Raw genomic sequence first — 21,396 nt, forward strand, 5'->3', positions numbered from 1 at the left:
GAGGCACATGGGCAGGCCCATGCTGCAAGGGGGGAAGTCAAGAGAAAAATCTTAAAGGAGTATGGTTTTTGGGCACCATATTTGCTTGAACAAATTGATCATGTCATAGGCAGATGTACAATTTGTCTGAAAAATAATGTCAGGAGAGGAGTGATGGTCCCTCCTTGTTACATTCCAACTCCGAGAGGCCCTATGCGTGAGTTAGTTATGGATTTTGTTGACATGATAAAACCATCGGTGGTAAGAGATACATGCTAGAAGTGGTAGACAGATTTTCACGATGGCCTGAGGCCTGTCCTACCAAGCGGAAGGACGCTCAGTCTGTTGCCAAGTTCTTATGTCGAGAGGTCATAAGTCGATGGGGACTTCCAGATCGCATATCCTCAGACAATGGGAAAGAGTTTGTGGATAAAACGGTGAAATTAATCCTACAGAAATTAGGAATTCAACAATGGTTAGGAGCGGTTTATCATCCTCAAAGCCAAGGTATTTGTGAAAAAATGAATGGCGTTCTGAAAAACCGTATCGTCAAAATCTGCCAACACACGGGTCTAAATTGGGTAGCGGCGCTTCCATTGGCGTTGATGGCATGTCGCTTGAGCGCGCTTCGTGATTTGCATATGATTCCTCATGAGTTAGTCACGGGTAGACAGATGCCTACACCTTGTTTGCGTACAAGCGGAAAGGGTCCGAGTCTATCTCTTTTGGAAGACGAAATGAAGGCGTATGTCAAATACTTGACTAATCTACACAGGAGTATATTCACGTATGTCTCCGACAGACAAAAGCAAGAGGAGGTGCTAGAGAGGCTCGAGGAGCAAAAAAGAGACACAGTGAAACCTGGAGACAAGGTGTTCGTGAAGGTGTTCAGAAGGAAATGGTTCAATGAACGCAGAGAAGGGCCATATGAAGTCGTTCGCAGCACTGGAACAGCAGTCCAAGTCAAAGGGTCGCCGATGTGGTATCACTTATCACACTGCGTCAAAGCACCACGAGAAGAAACCCTGCCTCACCAGGATTGAGATGTTGAAAGTATGGGGGCACCAGGGGAAGAGACTAGAGAAACAGAAGTCCAAGAGGACTTCCATGTTCAAGATCCAGAGGGAGAGATTGATGATGTCATGGACATTCAGGATAATGGTGTGTGTGCTCCTGGTGAGACCAGGGCTGTCCTCTCAGATAATGAACAAACAAGAAGGTTTGATGACATCAACTTACAACATGGTTCAGAGGCAGCAGAACATACTGTCCCAGGGAATGATTCGCAGAAGATTCCAGAGAGATACAGTGGCGATGCAGAAGAGACTGGGGACCCAGTCAGAACAAGGAGCCCGAGACCCGTTCGACAAAGGTCAGACCCAAACGTTACGAGGATTAAGATTGAAGGTGGTAAGAGAAACTCAGATGCCATTATTAGATAGAAATGACTCGGAGGAGGAAGGAGTGATAGATGGTGAGATGATTGACATGTATCCAATTTGAATATACACTTTTGATATATTCTATCATTTCTTTTACTAATAGTTTGTAATCTTTAGTTATCCATTATTTGGTTGCAGTATATTCGTTTTTGTTTGGTTTATTGATAAATGTATATTATCCATTTTTGCTGATAAAATGAAAATGACTGAGGAGTTGTTATTTATAACAACAGATAGAAAACAGTGGCGCTGCTTGGAGCAGAGGTGTCTAAATTTTGAATGGGATCTGGAATAAACAAAGGGGGGAATGCAAAATTGTAGATTGAGAGTAAAATATAAAAATTGATAATTTGAAAGTTGGAAATAAGTCCAATAAAAGTAGAAGGGAGGTTATTTAAGAGCGGTAAATGTGCTATTTCCGATCCTGGAGTTAGATTTTGGACACGCCTGATCTAAAAACTCAGTAAAAAAAATAATAAGAAGAAGAAGGGAAAATTATTAACTTTGTACTCAATATATATGTGTTTGGATGTTTTTGGTTGCAAAGATACTGGTTGGTGTTTTCTCTCTTGCCCGTGGGAAGCTGGGCAGACCACATGGAGTGTGCTGACGGGCTAGCTGGGTTTGAGCGGGCCCCCTCCGAGGGCGCTAGCCAGCCACTACCCGGGCTAGCCTCTTACCATGAGGACGATGACATGTTGGACGTCGGTCTGGATGTGCATGGCTTATCGGAGGATGAACAGGAGCCGCTGTCATCGGGTCAGTACGCCGCCGCCGCTGCGCCGGTTGACCAGGTCGACACATCCTTCCTCTCACCGTACCGCCGTGCAGCTGAGAAACTGGAAGTGGACTGGCCCTCTCCTCCACCGGCTCAGAAGCTGTCGCGGTTCTCGGGGTTTTTCCTTCCTCCCGAACCGACAACTGTCAGGAACAACCTGCCCATGTTCCCTGATTTTGTCGCGGAGCTCACCTCGACGTGGAACAAGCCGCTGTCTACCTGCGCCATGGTGCCCGGCTATGGACAGTTTTTGGACCTGGATGGAGCTGAAAAAGCTGGTTTGGTCAACCCTCCGCCTATGGAGGCGTCCCTGGCAGCATATCTGACCCCAGCCCAGAACCATGGTGTCGGCGGCCCCACCACGCTCCCATCCAAGCACTGCACGTCCCCAGACGTGATGCTAAGCCCAAACAGCCAGCCAATCTGCACAAACCAGCACCACTGCCTCCTCCCAAGAGGACTGTGACGCCCGCGAGTTTGGGACCCCAGCCGGTGGAGCAGCAAACACCTGGTCAGAGCCCACGCCCCTCGGCTTGGAGCAAGGGTCCGCCACCGGGCCTCCAGAGGGCGACAGCCCCTCCCCCACAGTGCTGCAGGTCAGTCGGCTAGCTGTTCACCTTCCTTGGTGGCGCGCAGTCTCACCTTGGGTAGAGAGAACCATTGCCATGGGTTACCGTTTACAGTTCGGGCCCCGGCCGCCTAGCTTCCACTCTGTAATAAACACAGTTGTAGGAGACTAAACAGCAGCAGTTCTGAGGGAAGAAATAAACAACTTGTTGAACAAGAGAGCGATAGACATGATGGCATCTATGATCGCTGTAGTGCCGCTCAGGCTGTTAAAGATGCGAGCGTTTCAACGCTGGACTCACTCTCACCGGCTGTGCGTGCCGCGTCATCTCCAGAGAAGGCTGACGATAACTCCATCTTGCATGTCAGCTCTTCTCCCGTGGAGGGAACCTGGTTTACTACAACAAGGGTCCCTTATAGGGAGGGTGTCTTTTCGCAATGTGTCCACAGACACATCCCTGAGGGGTTGGGGGGCTCTGTGCAAGGGTGCAGCAGTGAGAGGGGTTTGGACGCCAGCACAATGCAGGCTCCACATCAACCACCTGGAGCTATTAGCGACCCTTTTAGCCCTGTGCATTTTCGTCCCGTTCTGACAGGCCATCATGTTCTGATCAGGATGGACAACATGACGGTGGTTTCCTACATAAACAAGCAGGGAGGGACACGCTCCCTTCCCCTGTTAAAACTGTCTCACTCTCTGTTACTGTGGTGCAGTGCTCATTTTCTGTCTCTCAGAGCCACACATGTTCCAGGGCACTTGAACCTGGGGCCGGACCTTCTCTCCAGGGGAGGGTCCTCTTGTGAGGGAGTGGAGATTGCACCCACTGGTGGTGACTCAGATATGGGACCGCTTCGGCAGGGTGGAAGTGGATCTTTTTGCCTCCAGAGCAAATACCCACTGCCCCCTGTTCTTTTCCATAACAGACCGCAACACCCCCCTGGGAATGAATGCACTAGCGCACACATGGCCCAACACGCTGCTGTATGCATATCCCCCGGTGTAAATGATTTTGTCTGTTCTGGAGAGGGTGTGCCAGCAGGGGCTCTCCCTGATCCTTGTGGCTCCTCGCTGGCTGGCGAAGTCGTGGTACGCCGAAATAATCAGTCTGCTGGCGGCAAGGCCTTGGCAGCTCCCTCTTTGCAGGGACCTCGTCTCCCAGGCGGGAGGAGAGGTGATTCACCCACGCCCAGAGCTGTGGCGACTACATGCCTACCTGTTGAGAGGTCCAATTTGATAGCTCAGGGTCTGCCCCCAAATGTAGTGGCAACGATCCAGAGTGCAAGGGCATCATCTACTAGGGGCCTATATGCCTACAAATGGCGGGCGTTTGAGCAGTGGTGTCAGGACCGAAATGTACTCCCATTTCAGTGCTCTATTGTGGATGTTTTGACATTCCTTCAGGAGCTGCTGGATAAGGGTCTCTCTTTCTCAACAATTAAGGTCTATTTGGCGGCTATATCTCCATGCCACGTTGGTTTTGATGGAGTGACGCCAGGCGCTCACCCTCTTGCTATGCACTTCCTGAAGGGAGTCCGCAGGCTGAGGCCTGTGTTTAAACCCAGCGTTCCCTCATGGGATTTAGCGTTGGTGCTTGAGGCTCTTTGTGGACCCCCATTTGAGCCTATTGAGTCTGCATATATTAAATTTCTTTCATACCAGACTGCACTGCTACTTGCTTTGACTTCTGCAAAGCGAGTGGGCGACCTTCATGCTTTGTCTGTGCATCCCTCTTGTACCCAGTTCACTCCGGATGGATCTAAGCTTACATTGCACCCGAATGCGGCGTATTTGCCTAAGATTATCCCCACAGCCTATAGCTCTATGACTTTTGAGCTCTTGAGCTACTGCCCCCCTCCGTTTGCATCTGAGGAGCAGAGGAGGTTACATTCCTTGTGCCCTGTGCGTGCACTACGCACTTACATAGACCGAACCCAGGGTGTGCGTTTATGTGACCAGTTGTTTGTATGTTTTGCTAATCTGGCTAAAGGCAAGGCGCTGTCTAAACAGCGGCTTTCCCACTGGATTGTGGAGGCTATCTCCATAGCATACAGCAGCAGGGGTATTCCGTTTCCCCAAGGTGTGAGGGCACATTCAACCAGGGGCATGGCGGCCTCATGGGCCTTGTTTAAAGGGGTTTCTGTGAGTGATATCTGCACTGCAGCCAGTTTGTCATCACCGCACACTTTTGTTCGGTTTTATCGTTTAGACGTGACAGCCCCTTCAGTGGCTCACTCTGTCCTTTCTGCTGGGTCTACGATGCACTAGAGTGTTGGAGGTTTGACTCCGGTTCGGTGGCTGCTCTGTGGGGCGTGTATACATGTCCCATACTATATGTGTTGTACCGAGTAAATCGACTGAAAGGGAACGAAATGTTATGAATATAACTTCTGTTCCCTGAAGGAGAGGAACGAGGTACAACACTACGTTGCCCCGCTGCGCAGCTGGGCTCGTTGAAGAGCGGCTATCGAACTGAAGGATGACTGTGGCGGTGCACGTATATATGTGCAGGCGGGGCCTCACATACGTCACCACAGATCATCTGCCGTAAAGGAATAGAATAGAGGTGTCTTCAGTCAGGCCACGCGAGGGCGTGATATCCCATACTATATGTGTTGTACCTCGTTCCTCTCCTTCAGGGAACAGAAGTTATAGTCATAACATTTCGTTTTCAGTAACTCGCAATATACTTACTGGAGCCTGACTGATATATTTGTTAGCTGATATTATTGGCCTATCACAAATTTATCAGTGTCAGCATATACAGTATGCTGTCCAAATGCACTGATATGAAAAAGGATTATTTAATAGAAGACAATGAAGAAAACGATTCTTGGGATGATTTATAATTATTAATAACCCTTTAACACCCACCCTTTCTGAAGGAATTTCCGCCTATTTTGCATACCAAATGGAAAAGCTTATAACAGAGGAACTGTTAGGTCAAAATGCAAGTGTGATACTTCATTTGAAAGAAATTGTGCTTGTTGAGCATATGGCTACAACGCAACCCAAACTACATCAGTTCAAACATAGCTTTTTTTTTTCCTCGTCATATTTGAATATCAATAGCTAGGGCATGCTAAATGCCAGAGCTACGCCATATCACCACATACCTTCTATATATTGTCAGCCTCACCCGTGTAAAATTTGGAACATGTAGGCCTAACTTTGTGGGAGCGTGGGACTTTTTAGTTTGTTGCATCACTGGTGCCATGAAGTGGCCAAAATATGAGACTAGAGACTGTTTAAACAGAGTAAGGTAGTTTATGCTGTTCAATGCAGCCAGGACTGCACAGATTTGTACATTGGGGAGACAAAACAACCTTTCCATAAACGAATGGCACAACACAGGAGGGGAAAAGAGTAAAGGAATCCATCTATGTCAAACTGGAACGACCATCTTTGTACAGAGGAGGTGGCGTAAGACATTACTTATCACCCACCTACAATGCTGCACTGAGTTCCCTCCCCAGACAGCTTAACAACCATTCACACCTGGGCTCACCTAGCTCTAGTAACCCACATGAAGGCCGGTTGGGTCAACGACCCACAAGAAACTGAAATAAGTCCAGTTACCTGCGATACAGCACTTACCTGGGAATTCCACTGGTTGCATGTGTGTTGTGGAAGGGCTCCGGTACAGTTTTACTCTGTGCTCCGTCGTCTGGCAACCCCCACTGGTTCCATTTTGAGTGCAGCACGGCGTAGCACTGCCAGACAGCTAGAGTTGCGAGACCGAGGAGTTCCCGAGATAATTACAGACTCAAGCGCGACCGCAGTTATACGTATGTGTTATAAACACAACAACAAGAATTGTTCCCAACCTAAGGATTAGAAGAAGTGCTTGGATTTGGAGCTGCATCGGAGTAGATACGCAACATAGCGGAGCCAGTGGAAGTAAACACATAGACTAGAGTGAAACCCATCAGCTCCGCCTCCGTAGCGGAGCGGAGACGGACCGAACATGGGTCTGGTGGAATTTAGGGGTTAGAATTACCATGGTCTGGATGACAGAGAACCTTCATCAACATAAGCTAACATTGTCAGCGTCTGTATAATGGTGGATACATTTTTTTGATCATTACAACCCCCAGTGAAATGAGACGTTCAACTGTCAGAATTTCAGCCATCAGGTCCAATAAAACTTAGAAGATCTGGAAGAGCCGCACAATTAAATTATTTCAGCCCCATTCAAATTAGCTGGGTGCTAAACCGGAAGTTAGCCAGCACGGTCAGCAGAAGTCTCTAGTGCGCACGCTTGATGGGCCCCACCACACGGAAGATCCAGGTATTTTTATCGAGCCATTTTAGCTTCATGCGCCACTGAGCAGCTTTCATAGGAATGAATGGGTTCCGTCTCCATGGCTGTGTCACTTTGTTTCTAATTTACTTCCTAATGATTGGTGATTGAATATTGTCTTGTATTTTTTTTCTTTTTACAGTCACTGCATGTGTGAGGTTGTATTGGTTATATGATCACTCATACCACTGCCCTTGGTGATGTATCTTGTATGTGGTCCCAAGTGGTGTCTTCATTGCACCTCATGCCCTGAAGAAGACACTTTGAGTTGAAAAGCGTTGACATTTTTATGATTAAATAATTATAGAAATATCAATTAATTTTAATTTTAATAATTTTAATTATCAGAGTGACTTGAATTCCTTGTCAGACTGTCAACCAATGCCATGGATTTCCCATAGAGGTTAACCCTCTGGAGTCGACGGACGCGCCAGCGCGTCCAAATCACATGACCGATTTAAGATGATGTAGCAGCCAAAGGCAGCCTCGCTGAGTCTCCGTTCCAACTTGTGTCGAAAGTGCGGACTTCAAACTATATACCAGTTTTTAAATTTTGTTTATAGGCCAAGTAAAAACCAGACTTATGATAAATAATTCCCGCCATGCTTTTTCCTGAATATTGTCGTCATGTTTGGTGCGCGTTTGGTGCAGGAAGAAACGTTAAAAACTGGCTATTCTCAGGAAAGTGTAGTACTTGCAAGCAAAAAAACATGGCTAAGCCTATTTTTCCTATTGGTGGAAACATGCACCACATCAACCAATCAAAATATGGCATTTGGTTGCTGAGGAACGGGAAAGTTGTCGGAGGGACGGCAGCGAAAGAGAGACAGCGATATCAAGCAGCTGGCGATAGCGTGTTTGGAGTGTATAGTTAGTGTGTAGTGTAGTGTGTAGTGTAGTCGTTTTTTGTTTTGCAACTACTGAAAGTGGAGCGGGTAGTGCAGCTCTTCTCTGAGCTGGAAGGAGCTGAGGGAGAGACAGAGCCAGTCTGAGCCAGAGAGTGAGGACTTTGACGATGAAGTGGGTGACCCACCTTTTGTTTTGGTGACACCATGGAAGTGTCAGGCCTGTGATGTGCCTCTCTGTCTTGTGGTTGACAGGAACTGTTTTTTGGAGTGGCACCAATAATTTGTGTGGCATCTTATTGTGATGCCTGGTTGTTTTGTAAATGGTTGTAAATACAAAAAACGCCTGAGGCATTGCCTGCATTTTAATGTAAATAGTTGTATATAACTTTGTAAATTCCAAAAACTTATGTATAAATTTAGCAAACAACAATTTATATTTGCATTTTGGGTTATAAAAATGGTCCGTTAAACATGTTTGTGGTTTTCACAGTAAAAAATCTAACTTTTTCCTACTCGGATTTATTTTTTTGTGTGATTTTAGGTCCAGTGTGTTAATACAGTATGTCAAAATGAAAAAATAACTGTGAAGTCACACATGTGAGGTTGTGCTGAAAAAAATGACACCAAACAAGGCAAGGTAAACAGTTTTTAAGGTGAAATATAAAGGTAAAATCAAAAGTCAAAAACGGCCAATTATACCCTGGACCTCAGAGGGTTAACTAGACAATCTGTCATGGTTCAGTGTCTGTTTGTTTTCTGTTTCCTGTTTTACTTTGAAATTGTATCCTTGTGTGTCGCGTCGTGCTTGTCAGTTCCTCCTGTGTGTTTTTCCGTTAATTCCCTCACCTGTCCGTGTTCCTCCTCACTCCACCTGTACCTCGTCCCGTCATTAGTGTGTCTGTATATAGCCTTTGTTCGCCCTCATGTCTTGGTCAGATCATTTTCGTTTCCCTCCGTCTTGGTCCGTATTCTGTGTTACGCCGTCTTTCGTCCTTTGATGTCCTGTTCCTGGTTCCGTGCCCTCCCTACTTCGCCCAACCTAGCCTGTGTCCGTCTTCATCCGTCATCCTCCGTCTTGGTCTGTCTTTCCCCGTGTTGCCTCCCAGCCTCTTCCCCAGTGTTTCCTCCAGGGACTCCTGGTGTCTCCCGTTTTGGAATGTTCCTAGTTTTGGTTTCTCTTTTGATTTGTACATTGCTTTTGTTTGCACTTTGTTTTAGCCTTTAGTTGTTACTTTGTTTTTGTCTACTTGACTCCTTTTAGTTTTTCTGTATTTCCTAATTTTCTTGTAATTCAGCTTTGTTTATTAAAAGCTCGCCTTTTGTTTCCCCCCAACCCCACCTCCTGTGTGTGTCTGCACTTGGGTCCTCGTTTAATATACCGTAAAACATAACACAATCATTGTTTACTCTTTTTCTCATCACTATAACACGGGCCTAACTCTGCCTCTTCCACGTCTGCCTCTTCCACCTTATTTCGTAGCTTCTATTCTTACTTAAACACATTTATGTGTACCGATGATTTAAACCTTTATCTGTTACACTGCAATTACAGTACAAGCAACTGCTTACTAGTTGGTCCTTTAGGAGATATAAATCCAAGTCAGTTGAGTAGAGTGTGGTCAGGACACATTAAAGGTCAACAAGCAAATGAACCAGCTCTCATGTCCAGCCAGGAACGAAGGAGAGAGAAGGGAGAGGAAGGAGGTGATGAGCATTCCAGCACATTCCAGTCATCATTAATCCACAACTGAATAATAAACATGAACTAAGCTGTGAATAAATAATGACAATGCTGATAACAGCAGCAGATTGAGCCTACTCAGCAGGCCACATGGTCAAAATTACATTATTCCAGATGGATATCTTGTCTGGGTTCGGGTTTCCTTTGAACAGAGCTTCCTCTGAGGTGGTGGAGGACCAGGGGGTGGGATGATTGACAGTGAAAGCCTGTTCCTGGTGTTGGTACTGTTGCCGGTGAGGATTCAATGGACTAAAATTTTGTCCAAAATTCGCTGAAAAATCAACCAGAGCAGAAGCTGTGGTGTCTACCGCTTCATTTTCCACACGAGAGGGGAATGAAAGATCCCCAACAAAAGTATATAAAAATACATTCTATGCAGACCCAAAGTTGTTCAAGGGGCCCCACTCATGCAGTGCTATGACCCTGTCTCTGATGTATACCCATGATAAGAGCCATCTCAACAGGCTGGGATCACAGACAGTTTTGTTCTCATTAGCCTTTACTAAACAGGATTTCTGGCACACCAGCAGATGGAGGATTTTCTTAAGGTCAGCCGGGTGTAATCAACAAATCAAATATAACTCCAACTTGACTTATTTAGCTCTATTAAACAGTGAATCCTCATTCTGTTTTTCTTGTCTCTCACTGTATTCACAGTGGGCTGTCAAGCATAGTAGATGGCAAGAGGCTTTCACACGTTTTGTTAAAAAAAAAAAATGACCAAATTGACAGTGGATAGGTCTGTGTTTAAAGTTCAAACCCTTCAACTTCTATCCTCCATTGCAGAAATCTCCTTGTTAAGCTCAAGAATAATTCCATTTCATTGGAACTTGGGTCTTATTTTTGACAAGTTATGGCCACAATTTGGTCAATTATGATATCATTGTACTCCAAGTAATTGTTGAGATCTGGGAACACTACAACATTTCTACAACAAAGTCTGACGGGACAAAGTAAAATTATCTGACAGGCTCTAAACAGTTAACAGTTAATCCCGATTATGTAAATTACATCATTTAAAGCTACACTGACTTAGTTGGTATGTTGGTAATTATCCTTCATTTCACAGGAAAACAGTGTGTGCTGCAAGACTCTGCAGCAGCACAGGGCTGTTGGAATTAATACAAAAAAATACTATTTGAATGTGTATTACTTTTTTATAAATGCGTTGGCTAATGTGAGTGCTTTGTTTCTGGCAGAACAGCACTGGCAGGGCACAGAGTAGGGTTGGGATGAAAAGCCTGCACTGAAAAAAATGCTGAACTTACATTAACTTGACATTAGCTAGGTAGCTAACTTAATGCTACGATAACAAAAGGTTGACAGAGCTAACAGCAAGCATACAGGGTGATAAAAGCACAACTCACATCAGCATTAGTCAGTGTCTGGCCAATCTCCTTCAACAAATCCTTCCAGCTTTTCCGTCTCTGTTATGATGTCTCCTGGCCGTCCCACATGTGAAGTCGAAATGCTATTGTCACTTCTGATAATAGTTTTCTTTGCTATCCTTAACCTCAGATTGACGCATGTAATGCAGAACCAAAGTTCAATTCAGTTTTTCACAGAGTCATTTGCTTTTTGCAAGCTGACTGGTGTGTGAGTCAGTGACACTATGGCAAGCACAAATGAAATGCCAGAGTTGAAAGACGTGTCTGTGTTCTTTAAATCAATTGCTCGAGCGGACATAGAACACGCTAAATTTATTTCTTAACTTATTTCCCGCCATGCAAAGTGACAACGCTTTATCAACATCCGGTGGTGGTGCGTAAATAAAGAAGGAATTTGGGATGCGGTCTATTGTTGTTTTCTCTTTTGTTACAACAGTTTCCAGTGCATTTGTGATGTGAAATGTGACTTCAGTGATGTACAACGTAACACTTCAGATAAAAATCACAAGCAGGCTGCCTTGCCTGCGGGAAGTTGGAATGGTGTCAATAGGCAATTTTTAACGGGTTGACCCGGATTTAAAAAACCTGTGTAAACCCGCTAATTTTGGTGGAAAAGCAGCAATAGATGAATAAGAAATATACTGTTAGGCATTTGTTTGTTTTTTTACCGCTGTGTCGAACTCGCACTGAACTTTAGCTAAATAGAAGTGTAACTTATGATGAAAATAAGTTATGACTTATGAAAAGCTAAATTCAGTTTTTTGTCTTTTATCAATGACCATTCATTGTAGAGACGGAATGTGCCAGCTCGTTAGCTTTGAAATGGACCTGAATGCCAGGCTAGGCAGCTAGCCTCTGCCAAAAGACGAAAACAATAGTAACTTCAAATTTTTTTTATTCACATGTTGTGTCATCTTAACTGGCTCGCTAGCCACTTGCCTTCAGAATTGAAAAAAGTGTTGCTGCTGTGGCATCACTCTGACGATGGGACTTAGTATGTGGATAAGCTAGGTGTTGATGGTCAATAAATAATAAGTGTATCCTGGTTGCTTGTTAACTACAATGTCTCATTTTCTATTTTTTTCAATAGAAAATAGCAACTTTTTACCTTTCCCCCTCCTAGTGCTTCCCTGTGGTATTACTGTTGGTGCTACTGTTAAACAGAAAGCATTAGCAGCATGGCTACCACTAGCAGTCTGGATACTGACCAAAACAAAAAACAACTAAGTAAGATCAGATCATAAGAAGAATCTCAGTGCTATGAAAAGGCAGTATAAAACACATGGTTGCATTAATAAGTAGGCAAGTTTTGTTACTTACTGATCTGAAAAGTTCGGTTTGAACCATCTTAAGTCCCAGTGGTAAGGGGGAACGCATATCAACCAGGGAACGGACCTTGACACAACACCGGCTATGTCCACCGAATGAATGCCCATCCGTTCACTCTTGTTTTACCTACCTACTCTTCCTCTTCACCTTCTTTGCCTCCTCCATCACCGGGGTTCCACCGTTACCTGGGGATTGTGACCAGGGAAAATAATGCCTCTTCCTGTTTTGGTTTCGCAATGACAGACACGCTTCTTTTGTGCCATAATGTGAGCTTCATTTTCTTTCTACAGCCATTGTAGATTGTGCAATCAGTATTTACTAAATTAAAGCAAAGAAGTTGTCTATAGCCAATTATTACAATTTATTTTGTCTGCTGTTGAGCAATTAGTAGTTATAAATTAGGTAAGTTATACTGTAAATTATGAGTAAGGGCTGCATTGAAGGGCCTACCAGTACTAGAAAAGGTCTCATTCATACAATGTTGTGTTGACAGACAACTATGGAAGGCAGAAGTGGATAAATATTCATGATGTTGCACTCATTCTATTATGGTGTGACGTTGACTATGCAACTGTCAGATTGTCAAAGGTTAACAAACATGTAGGAAATGTGTATTAGGAGGGGGGGTTCCAAAACTATTCAGGCATCCAACAAGCAATTCTGATGAAGCTTACTTGGAGCTTAAATAATTACATTTTTTAAATAACTTGCCCAAAATGGTTAGAAGAGGAGTGGATTTAGATGTGTTTCACTGAATTAAAGAACACAATATAAGCATATTACTTAAAAGTGCATGATGCCAGAAAATAGCTTTTCTTGGTCTGGTGGTATGCTCTTTATGTCTCTGTCTTTCTCTCTGTGCCCTTTTCCTTCTAGTCCCCGGCTGTTCTCTGCAGTTTCTCCCCCTCTGTCATAATTTCTACACACAATGGCACCAGCAAACTGCATTCCTCAAAGCCATACCTCATAGCTCGTTGGCATCACAGACAATGTTGTTTTCAGAGGAGGGTGAGAGGAAAAGCTTGGTTATTTCGTCCGGTTGTTGTTTGTGAGTATGGAGGAATAGGAAGCTGGTGCTGGATGGTGAATCAGCATGGGGGCAGGCTGGGTGAGACGGGAAAAGGCAGAGCTGGTACTGTAGATGTGTTGTGTTTGAACAGCTGTCCCTGCAGCAAGGCAGAAGGATGACAGGAAGAGGCTGGCAGTAGGAAGGCCAGGAGACAAATAGGCAGAGGTCGAGGAGTGCAGCTCTCACTTTGTCACTACTCCTTTCTTCTTTCTTTATTTTACTCTTACCTCTGCCATTCTCCTATCCCTCATTGCTTTGCCCCACTCTGTTTTGTGTGATACTGCCAATTAAACAATGCCTTCTTTTCAGGCATTTCCCTACTCATCTCATCTCATCTCATTATCTGCCACTTTTTCCGTGAGGGTCGCGGGGATGTTACCGCCTTATCCCCCTTTCAGGGGGTTGCGGGGGTTACTGGAGCCAATCCCAGTTACTCTTGACCTTCTGATCGCTAGTTACCTGCTCTACCCACTGAGCTACAGCCGCCGCCGCATTTCCCTACTATATATATATATTTTTTGTTACAAAACAAAAGCCTGTAGAATGTCAATGAGAAAAAGATGGGGTATGTTAGTTCAAATCCAGGAAAAGAAACTGTTTGGGAAGGAAGAGACAATTAGCTGAGGTCAAGGAAACAAAGCTCTAAATCTTGCATGCCTGGAAAAACACCCGGACAATAAAAGGCAATCAAGCGTGATTCTGATCCCACATCTGCTTGTGATAATCCACGCAACTAGCGTACAGCCAATCACAACCCCTTTTTTCTACTGTACAGATAACATTCTTTCACCTTTGACTTTACCACACAGAAGTTGGTCAATAAATAAGTTGTAGATATAAATATAATCATTATTTTATATTCACCAAACCAGATGTAGGAGATGCACCCACAGATTTAAACAGCTACCAGCCCAGCACCAAACATTGCTACTGACAGACCTCTGTCACCATTAATTCAATGATATATTATTAAATACACCTGTGCACACCGCTCTCTGTGTTTACAGTAGAGCTCTGAGTAATCATTAGTCTTTCACAAATTTAATAGTTGCAGCTTCAGCCACCACACAGATTTCATGAAGCATAGCTTAGCGAAGATGTTGTTACCTTCAGGGCTTACCACTGTCACTTTACTCAGCTGCTAGGCTAAACTGTGTAGAGTGTGTGTGTTTGAGTGTTGAGTGTTTTCTTACTTCTAGACATATTAACTAGACTTAGTTTAAACTTCCATTTAAAAGTCTGCGAAATTAATTAGGAAAATTCCTAAATAAGACACATGCTTACAGACATATCAGGGAAAATCTCCTCACTCACATACAGACAAGTATACATGTGACCATGGTTACCAAATAATCTTGCATGATTATGTGTAACTTGGGTCACTGACTCCTCAACTTTACCAATGATCAATTTTTGATGATGAATTTTTCAATTCATGCTAAAATCATATATAACAGAATCGTGTGGTTGGATTTTATGCTTTCACACAACAAACAAACTGCATAAGAGTCCACTTTCAAGTGGAACAACATGCTCCTTTTAAAGTGGTCTTGTTGAGTTTGATTGACAGCTTTAACACAAGCCAACAACCCAAACCGAGGAGGAAACACACCAGTTTGTTTCAACCCCATCAAACATGTCAAGTGTGAAGGCCCTGCTCGTGATTGTGATTGATCACAGGATGAGCATTACCTTCAAATAACTGCATAGCTGTGTGACTGCAGCCTCATCAAAATTCAAAGTGCCAACTCATAACAAGTTAATTCATTTGTGCATCCTTGTAAAGCACATGGTGCAGGACCCTTGATGGCATTGTGACTAATTGTACCTTCAGTCAGTAACAAGACAAACACTTTAACCTCCACAAATAAAAATTTTTGCATAAAAATGGAATATGTCATGTGAAAATGGTCCCTTGGTCGCAAACCCAAAGAAAATGATCAGCCCAATTCAGCTCAGTTCCTCTCAGCTCTCGTGAACAATGTGGTATCTTACAGCTCATTGTTTTGGTTTTAACTTTACTGCTCACTCATACTGCTTTACTCAATTTTGTTTGCAGCAGCACTTTTTTATTAGATATTAATATGTCTATGCTGTATCTACAGTTGACAAATCAATTACCGCAAGTTACGCTGTCGCAAAGACAACTAGGTCACTGCCGTATTCCTCAAAGTAACAACTACCAACAACACAGGACAACAACACATGGGTTTCTTCATTTATTTTGTCTATATTGGAGACATGAAAGTAGATAGAAATGGTACCAGACCGCCGGACAGACTGGATCACCAGTGAAACTTAATTTTCTCATTATTCTATAGCCATTACACCGTGCAATCAACATTTACTTCATAATGATATGTTAAAGAAAAAAAACGTGTCTATTGCTAGTTTAATGTAAGGGAATGTGATTGAATCATCCATTCATGTCAACTGGACATAGGCCTGTCACGATAATCAATAAATCAATTAATCATACGATAAATTAAAATGAGCTCAATAATTTTGCCGGCCTCGATAATTTCCATTTGCATGCTTGTTTGTTTTCCTCGTGTCTCTCACTAGAACCCTCTTGTCCCATTCACGCAGCCGTTTGCATGCGGGGATACTGCGCCAATTCTCCGCATCCGCCTTTGTGTGAACGTTTCAGATGCGGTGAGGGGTGAAATTTCGCTGCGCCTCCGGAGGTAGTATCAGAGGCGAACCGAGCCGGCGGCGCGGAGCGAGGGCGTGTCGATCTGATGGTGTTGGTGTCTGATAACTCTACAGATCCTTCACTCAACAAAATAAAAATAAATGTCCCACAAAGCAACGTTACAGGACCAAACAACAGGAACGTAGTAACTGGTCGTGTCTTTGGCAACTTATGTGAGGAAAAAAATACCGCAGTTATTCGTGAAGAAGTGTCTGTCAGGCTGCCGGTCCGACCGACTCTTCGTCACATTTCTGCCCGAAAAACAGCGTCTGTCCCCGGCAAAAAACTTTAACTCACCAAGTGTCTGTCAGCCTGTCGGTCTGACCGACTCTTCGTCACATTTCTGCCCGAAAAACAGCGTCTGTCCCCGGCAAAAAACTTTAACTCACCAAGTGTTAGTCGCGCGACGGTCAGTTACTGTTGTCATGGTGACGGTCAGCCCTCCCGAGAGTGAAATAGTCAGACAGCGTCCCGTTTACTGATGGCGATTATGTAATTATGTAAATGATAGAAAAACGTAACTTTGTCACTTTCCAGGATGTATGGTGTGTCAGGATCTCAATCACAACACATTATAACAGCATCCATATGATTATAAACAGACAGCTGGTACATGTTTAGATTAACAGGAGGACACCGGGGAAACACCTTGAAAAAAAACACATACGTCATCATCATCACGTGTACCGTCATGCCTCCGCATCACTACAGACAATGGTGCTAACATTGTTGCTGCAGTAAGGAACCTGGCTGGCCATGGCTCAATTGCTTTGGCCACAGCCTCCATCTTTATTTATTTTGGATATTTAAAATGTCTTTTTCACATTCCAATGTTAAATATTCTTTAGAAATAAAGGTTTATTGATCTTTGAAAGGGTGTACTTGCGTTATTATGCCATTATCATTATATTAGTTGAAAAATGGTCTCAAAGCGACAATATTATCGTTTATCGCAATAATTTCTAGGTCAATTTATCGTCCAGCAAAATTTGTTATCGTGACAGGCCTAACTGGACAGCAATCCATGGCACATCTCTCTTGTGGGACAGGTTATACTGCTACATGCTATACTAGGTTATATTAAATGTAATGGTGTAACATAGCTAACATGATAGCTTCCTTCATTTAAAACTTTCCAACCACTGCATGGGCCGCTGTGGCTCAGGAGGTAGAGCAGGTCATTTTCTAATTGGAAGGTCGGTGGGTCCATGCCTGGATCCCCCAGCTGCATGCCGAAGTATCCTTTGGCAAAATACTGAACCCCAAATTACTCCTGATGAGCAGGTCAGCACCTTGCATGGCAGCCTCTGCCATCAGTGTATAAATGAGTGTGTGAATGGGTGAATGTGACAAGTGTTGTATAATGCTATGATGGTCAGTAGACTGGAAAAGCTCTGTATTAATGCAGTTCCATTTACCAAGTCCATGTCTTGTGGATTACCTTTTACTAAATGCAACTTCAATAGAAAACCATCATCTGTGGACATCATGCATCCGTCAAACTTTATCATTCACAATTAGCAACACTGCAGCTGTGAGCAGCAGGGTTTACACTATCATATCAACTCTCACTGTGAAACCTTTTTATAAGACTTGCAGATTCCAGTGTGTCAGTATTTCTCTCTTCATTCACAATGAAAATGAGATAAAGAAGCAGATGGTGCAAGAGCTACACAGTAATAATCAGTGGGATTGGGGACATAGTCAGCAAGGGAACAAATTAATTAGGATATGTGCTGACACAGTCATCAGGCAGAAATGATCCTACATGAGAACACAATCTCTCACCACCATCCACCTCAGCTCCACTGATGTACACAGAGGTGGATGTATTTGCCTCCTTCTTTATAAAATCAACAATCAGCTCTTTGGTTTTGCTAACGTTGAACAGTAGATTGTTCTCTGTGCACCACTCTGCAAGATGGTTGATTTCCTCCTGATATGAACTCTCATCGTTGTTTATAACGCTGCTGCTGATGGTGGTGTCCTCCTCATACTTCACAATAGAGTTCTCCTGATGTCTGGGAGTGCAGTCATGAGTGTACAGTGTGAACAGCAGGGGGCTGAGCACTCCAGTGTTGAACACTAACGTAGAGGAGGTGGGCCAATTCGAACTCTCTGGGGTCTGCTTGCGAGGACGTCCAAAATCCAGTTGCAGAGTGTTGTACTCAAGCCAAGAGTGTTTAGTTTTCAGTTTCATGGTAAGATTGTGTTTAACGTTGCGCTGAAGTGACATACATACATGCATAAAAATGCAGTGGGGGCATACTCAACCTGTTCATTTAAAAGGTTAGTGTGTGACAATGATAATATTTAGAATTGTTTTAGCAACTTGGACCACAAGTTTCAGGTTAGGATGCCACCTTGTACTCCTTCACATCTCCCACAGCAACAGCATTGAGCCTCTAACAGCAGCACGTCTGCCCAAAGCAGCATTGATGGATCCACCAACACATGGTTTCTAGTTCGGATATGATGGTCACAGTGGGGATTATATCGTTGATATCCAAAGCCAGCCTTGTTATGAAGGTTGTCACTACTTCCATCGTTTCAACGATGTTGTCCGAGCTGGACTGGAAATCATCCTGGTACATCACTCAGTGCCTCCTGTAGCATAGCCTTGATATGTCATTCCAGAGCCTGCCTGTCTTGACACCACAAGATCCCATTCATTTTTTGAGGTAATAGTATTTAATATGAGCAGTGATTTCAGCAGTGATTTTACTCGCCAAATGGTGGGGGAGAATTAACCATGTAACCCACCTTGAATGGAGAATAACAATGGTCCAGAGTCCTATTCTTCTGGTAGGACACATGATGTTGGTGATACCAGTTTGGCAGAGCTCTTTAAATGGTCTGCCATGCCAAATCCTCAGTCACAACAGCAGTAGGATCTAGGTATGTGTTCAAGTGCCAGCACAGAACACCATGCAGCTCGAGCAGTGGTGTATCCGCATCTGCCTGCGGTGATACCTAGATCGGAGATGACAACAAAAATGAATTCCCGGGGAAGGCAGAAGGGGATGGCTTGAGATATTCGGATGCTCAAAGCCAACCGAGCAAGAGCAAGAGGCAGTTGTCATTACACCAATTGTTGTTTGGCAACTCCTCTGCTCCATGACAGAGAAGAACTGCAATGGTGGCACCACTTGGTCTGGGACCTGGTGGATGAGCCCTGACCCACTTACACAGAGGATGCCACAGTCTCTCAAGTCCCTGTAGAATCTGATCCTCCATCCTACTCTCTAAGGTCTGACAAGCCCTCAAGTAAAATTGGCAAAAGAGCTGGTGGATAAAGGAGCAAAAAAAAAAATGTTTTGTGTAAAAGTATGTTGATAAAAATAATGCTTAATACTGGAAGACTCCCACAAAAACACACATATACACATACATATGTACACAACATACACAGTTCATAACTTCTGCCTCTTTACTCAAATGTGAGAGGAAGATCAGAGGGCCATGTGAGCGTGTGTGTGTGTGTGTGTGTGTGTGTGTCTCTGTGTCTCTGTGTGTGTGTGACTCTAGTTGGAAGGCGGGGTGAACAGCTTCTGTGGTAACACCTGTCCAACTGCTTCACTCTGCCTCTTTTCATTCAGTTAACTTATATCCCCTCATATCCCTCCAAGGGGTTGAACATATACAGCTTATGTCGACACAGCTCATGTAAGGGAGTCAGTTTGAAGATAAACAAGCTGACAAAGGTTAAAGCACAGTACATGAGGACAAAGAAGGAGCTACTAGTTAATTTAATATCCACAGAGACACATTCATGAGTACACACATATCTGGATATTTTGAAATCTCCCCTCAAAACACTTCAGAAATGCTATGACGGGGTGACAAAATCTAATATCACTGCATTTTTGATCAAATACCTAAAAACTGATATTGTGACAATATAATAGCTACTATTGGTACTTTCACAAAATACTGAAAGAATGAGATGTTGGTAAATAATCATCAGTAGTGTGGATATAATGACTAAGTGGGTTAATGCAAGTATTAGAACAAGTAGAACAGTCTGGTAAATTCAAAAAAATGACAAAATTCAGTGGGAAATCCCCCCACTACTACCACCATAACTAATCAAAAAAGGAAAATAAACATATCATATACATAACCCAATAGGCTCTATCCACCTTATTATGTTAATACTAAAAACATGATTCAAATACAATGCATATAAAGCAGCCATCCTTCTGATAAATCCTGAGCTCCATCAGAGTTATTTCAGTTATTTCAGAAACTAAAAGTTGAATTCTGTTGCCTCTGGAGATTTTCCTCTGTCCTGTCACCTTTATAACTACAGTTTTTAGTTTCGCTGCTTAAATGTGCCAGTGATATGCAGATACAGCCCCCTAAAACTTCTTCCCTAACGGGGCCCTAACCGATCCGTGACAGATCTGTGCTCGTACCTGGTTAAGTCCTTGACTGGAATGACATCCCCCAAGATGACGTGGTGAATGTGGGGCCAAATTGTAATGCCCCTAAGCACCATGTGTGGACACCAGTTGCAATGGTTTATCTTTCCACTGGGAGGAGCAGTGATGATGGAAGCTGAAGCACTACTTCAGTGTAAAAGCGTAAAATTAGCTGTATTACTGTATGTATCATAGGCATACAGTATTTGATGTGTGAGAGAGTGTGATTCCCACCTAGAGCATATTTAATCATTATTAATCTACCATATCATAAAGTCATCAATATTATGCTTCAGCTTTTTGTTTTTCAACAGTACTGCATGAAAGTGAAAGTAATATGGCTGGGGAATTAATAATTTAACAGGAAGGAAAAAACTGTGCGGCACTCGTCTGGGTGGCTGACTTTATCTGCAGTGGTACCAGGACAAACTATTATAGTGCAAGTTTTTTTTCTTGTCTGGTATTGAAGTTCTATAAATGTTTTTTTTTGCCATAGTGAAAGTGTTGTTTTTGAAAGGCTAAATGCCAACAAATATGGATTGAAGCTGAGGTTATTATATCAATCTTTTTTCAATATACTTTTACTTTTGGACTAGGTGACAGGTGTATTACAGTCATTTTAAACACATTTTCAGCAGAAACAATTGAATTAAATGCTGTATAATTTTTAAGATATTTTTATCATAAATTCCCCCCTCGGTGGCAGCTGATGAAAGAGATGCAATCAGTCCATAAAAGTGTGTTCACAAAAATCCTCTGCTTATCTTGAGAGGTGAGAGCCCCAGACCTCCCCCTTTTATGTCGGTAAAAGTCCACCAGAGTGTGTCATCTGGTC

General features: G+C 43.5%; 1 protein-coding gene across 1 annotated transcript; it reads left to right on the forward strand.

Annotated features, from left to right (window-relative positions):
• The first annotated feature begins 885 nt into the window (after window positions 1-885).
• Window positions 886-5,229, forward strand: LOC140994763 (uncharacterized). Its single transcript, XM_073464538.1, has 4 exons — window positions 886-1,351; window positions 2,013-2,543; window positions 2,656-2,795; window positions 3,794-5,229. The coding sequence occupies exons 1-4, from the start codon at window positions 886-888 to the stop codon at window positions 5,030-5,032; spliced, it is 2,376 nt and encodes a 791-aa protein (XP_073320639.1). The 3' UTR covers window positions 5,033-5,229.
• Window positions 5,230-21,396: the final 16,167 nt, after the last annotated feature.

Source organism: Pagrus major, chromosome 4, assembly GCF_040436345.1.
Source record: "Pagrus major chromosome 4, Pma_NU_1.0".
Taxonomy (NCBI): domain Eukaryota; kingdom Metazoa; phylum Chordata; class Actinopteri; order Spariformes; family Sparidae; genus Pagrus; species Pagrus major.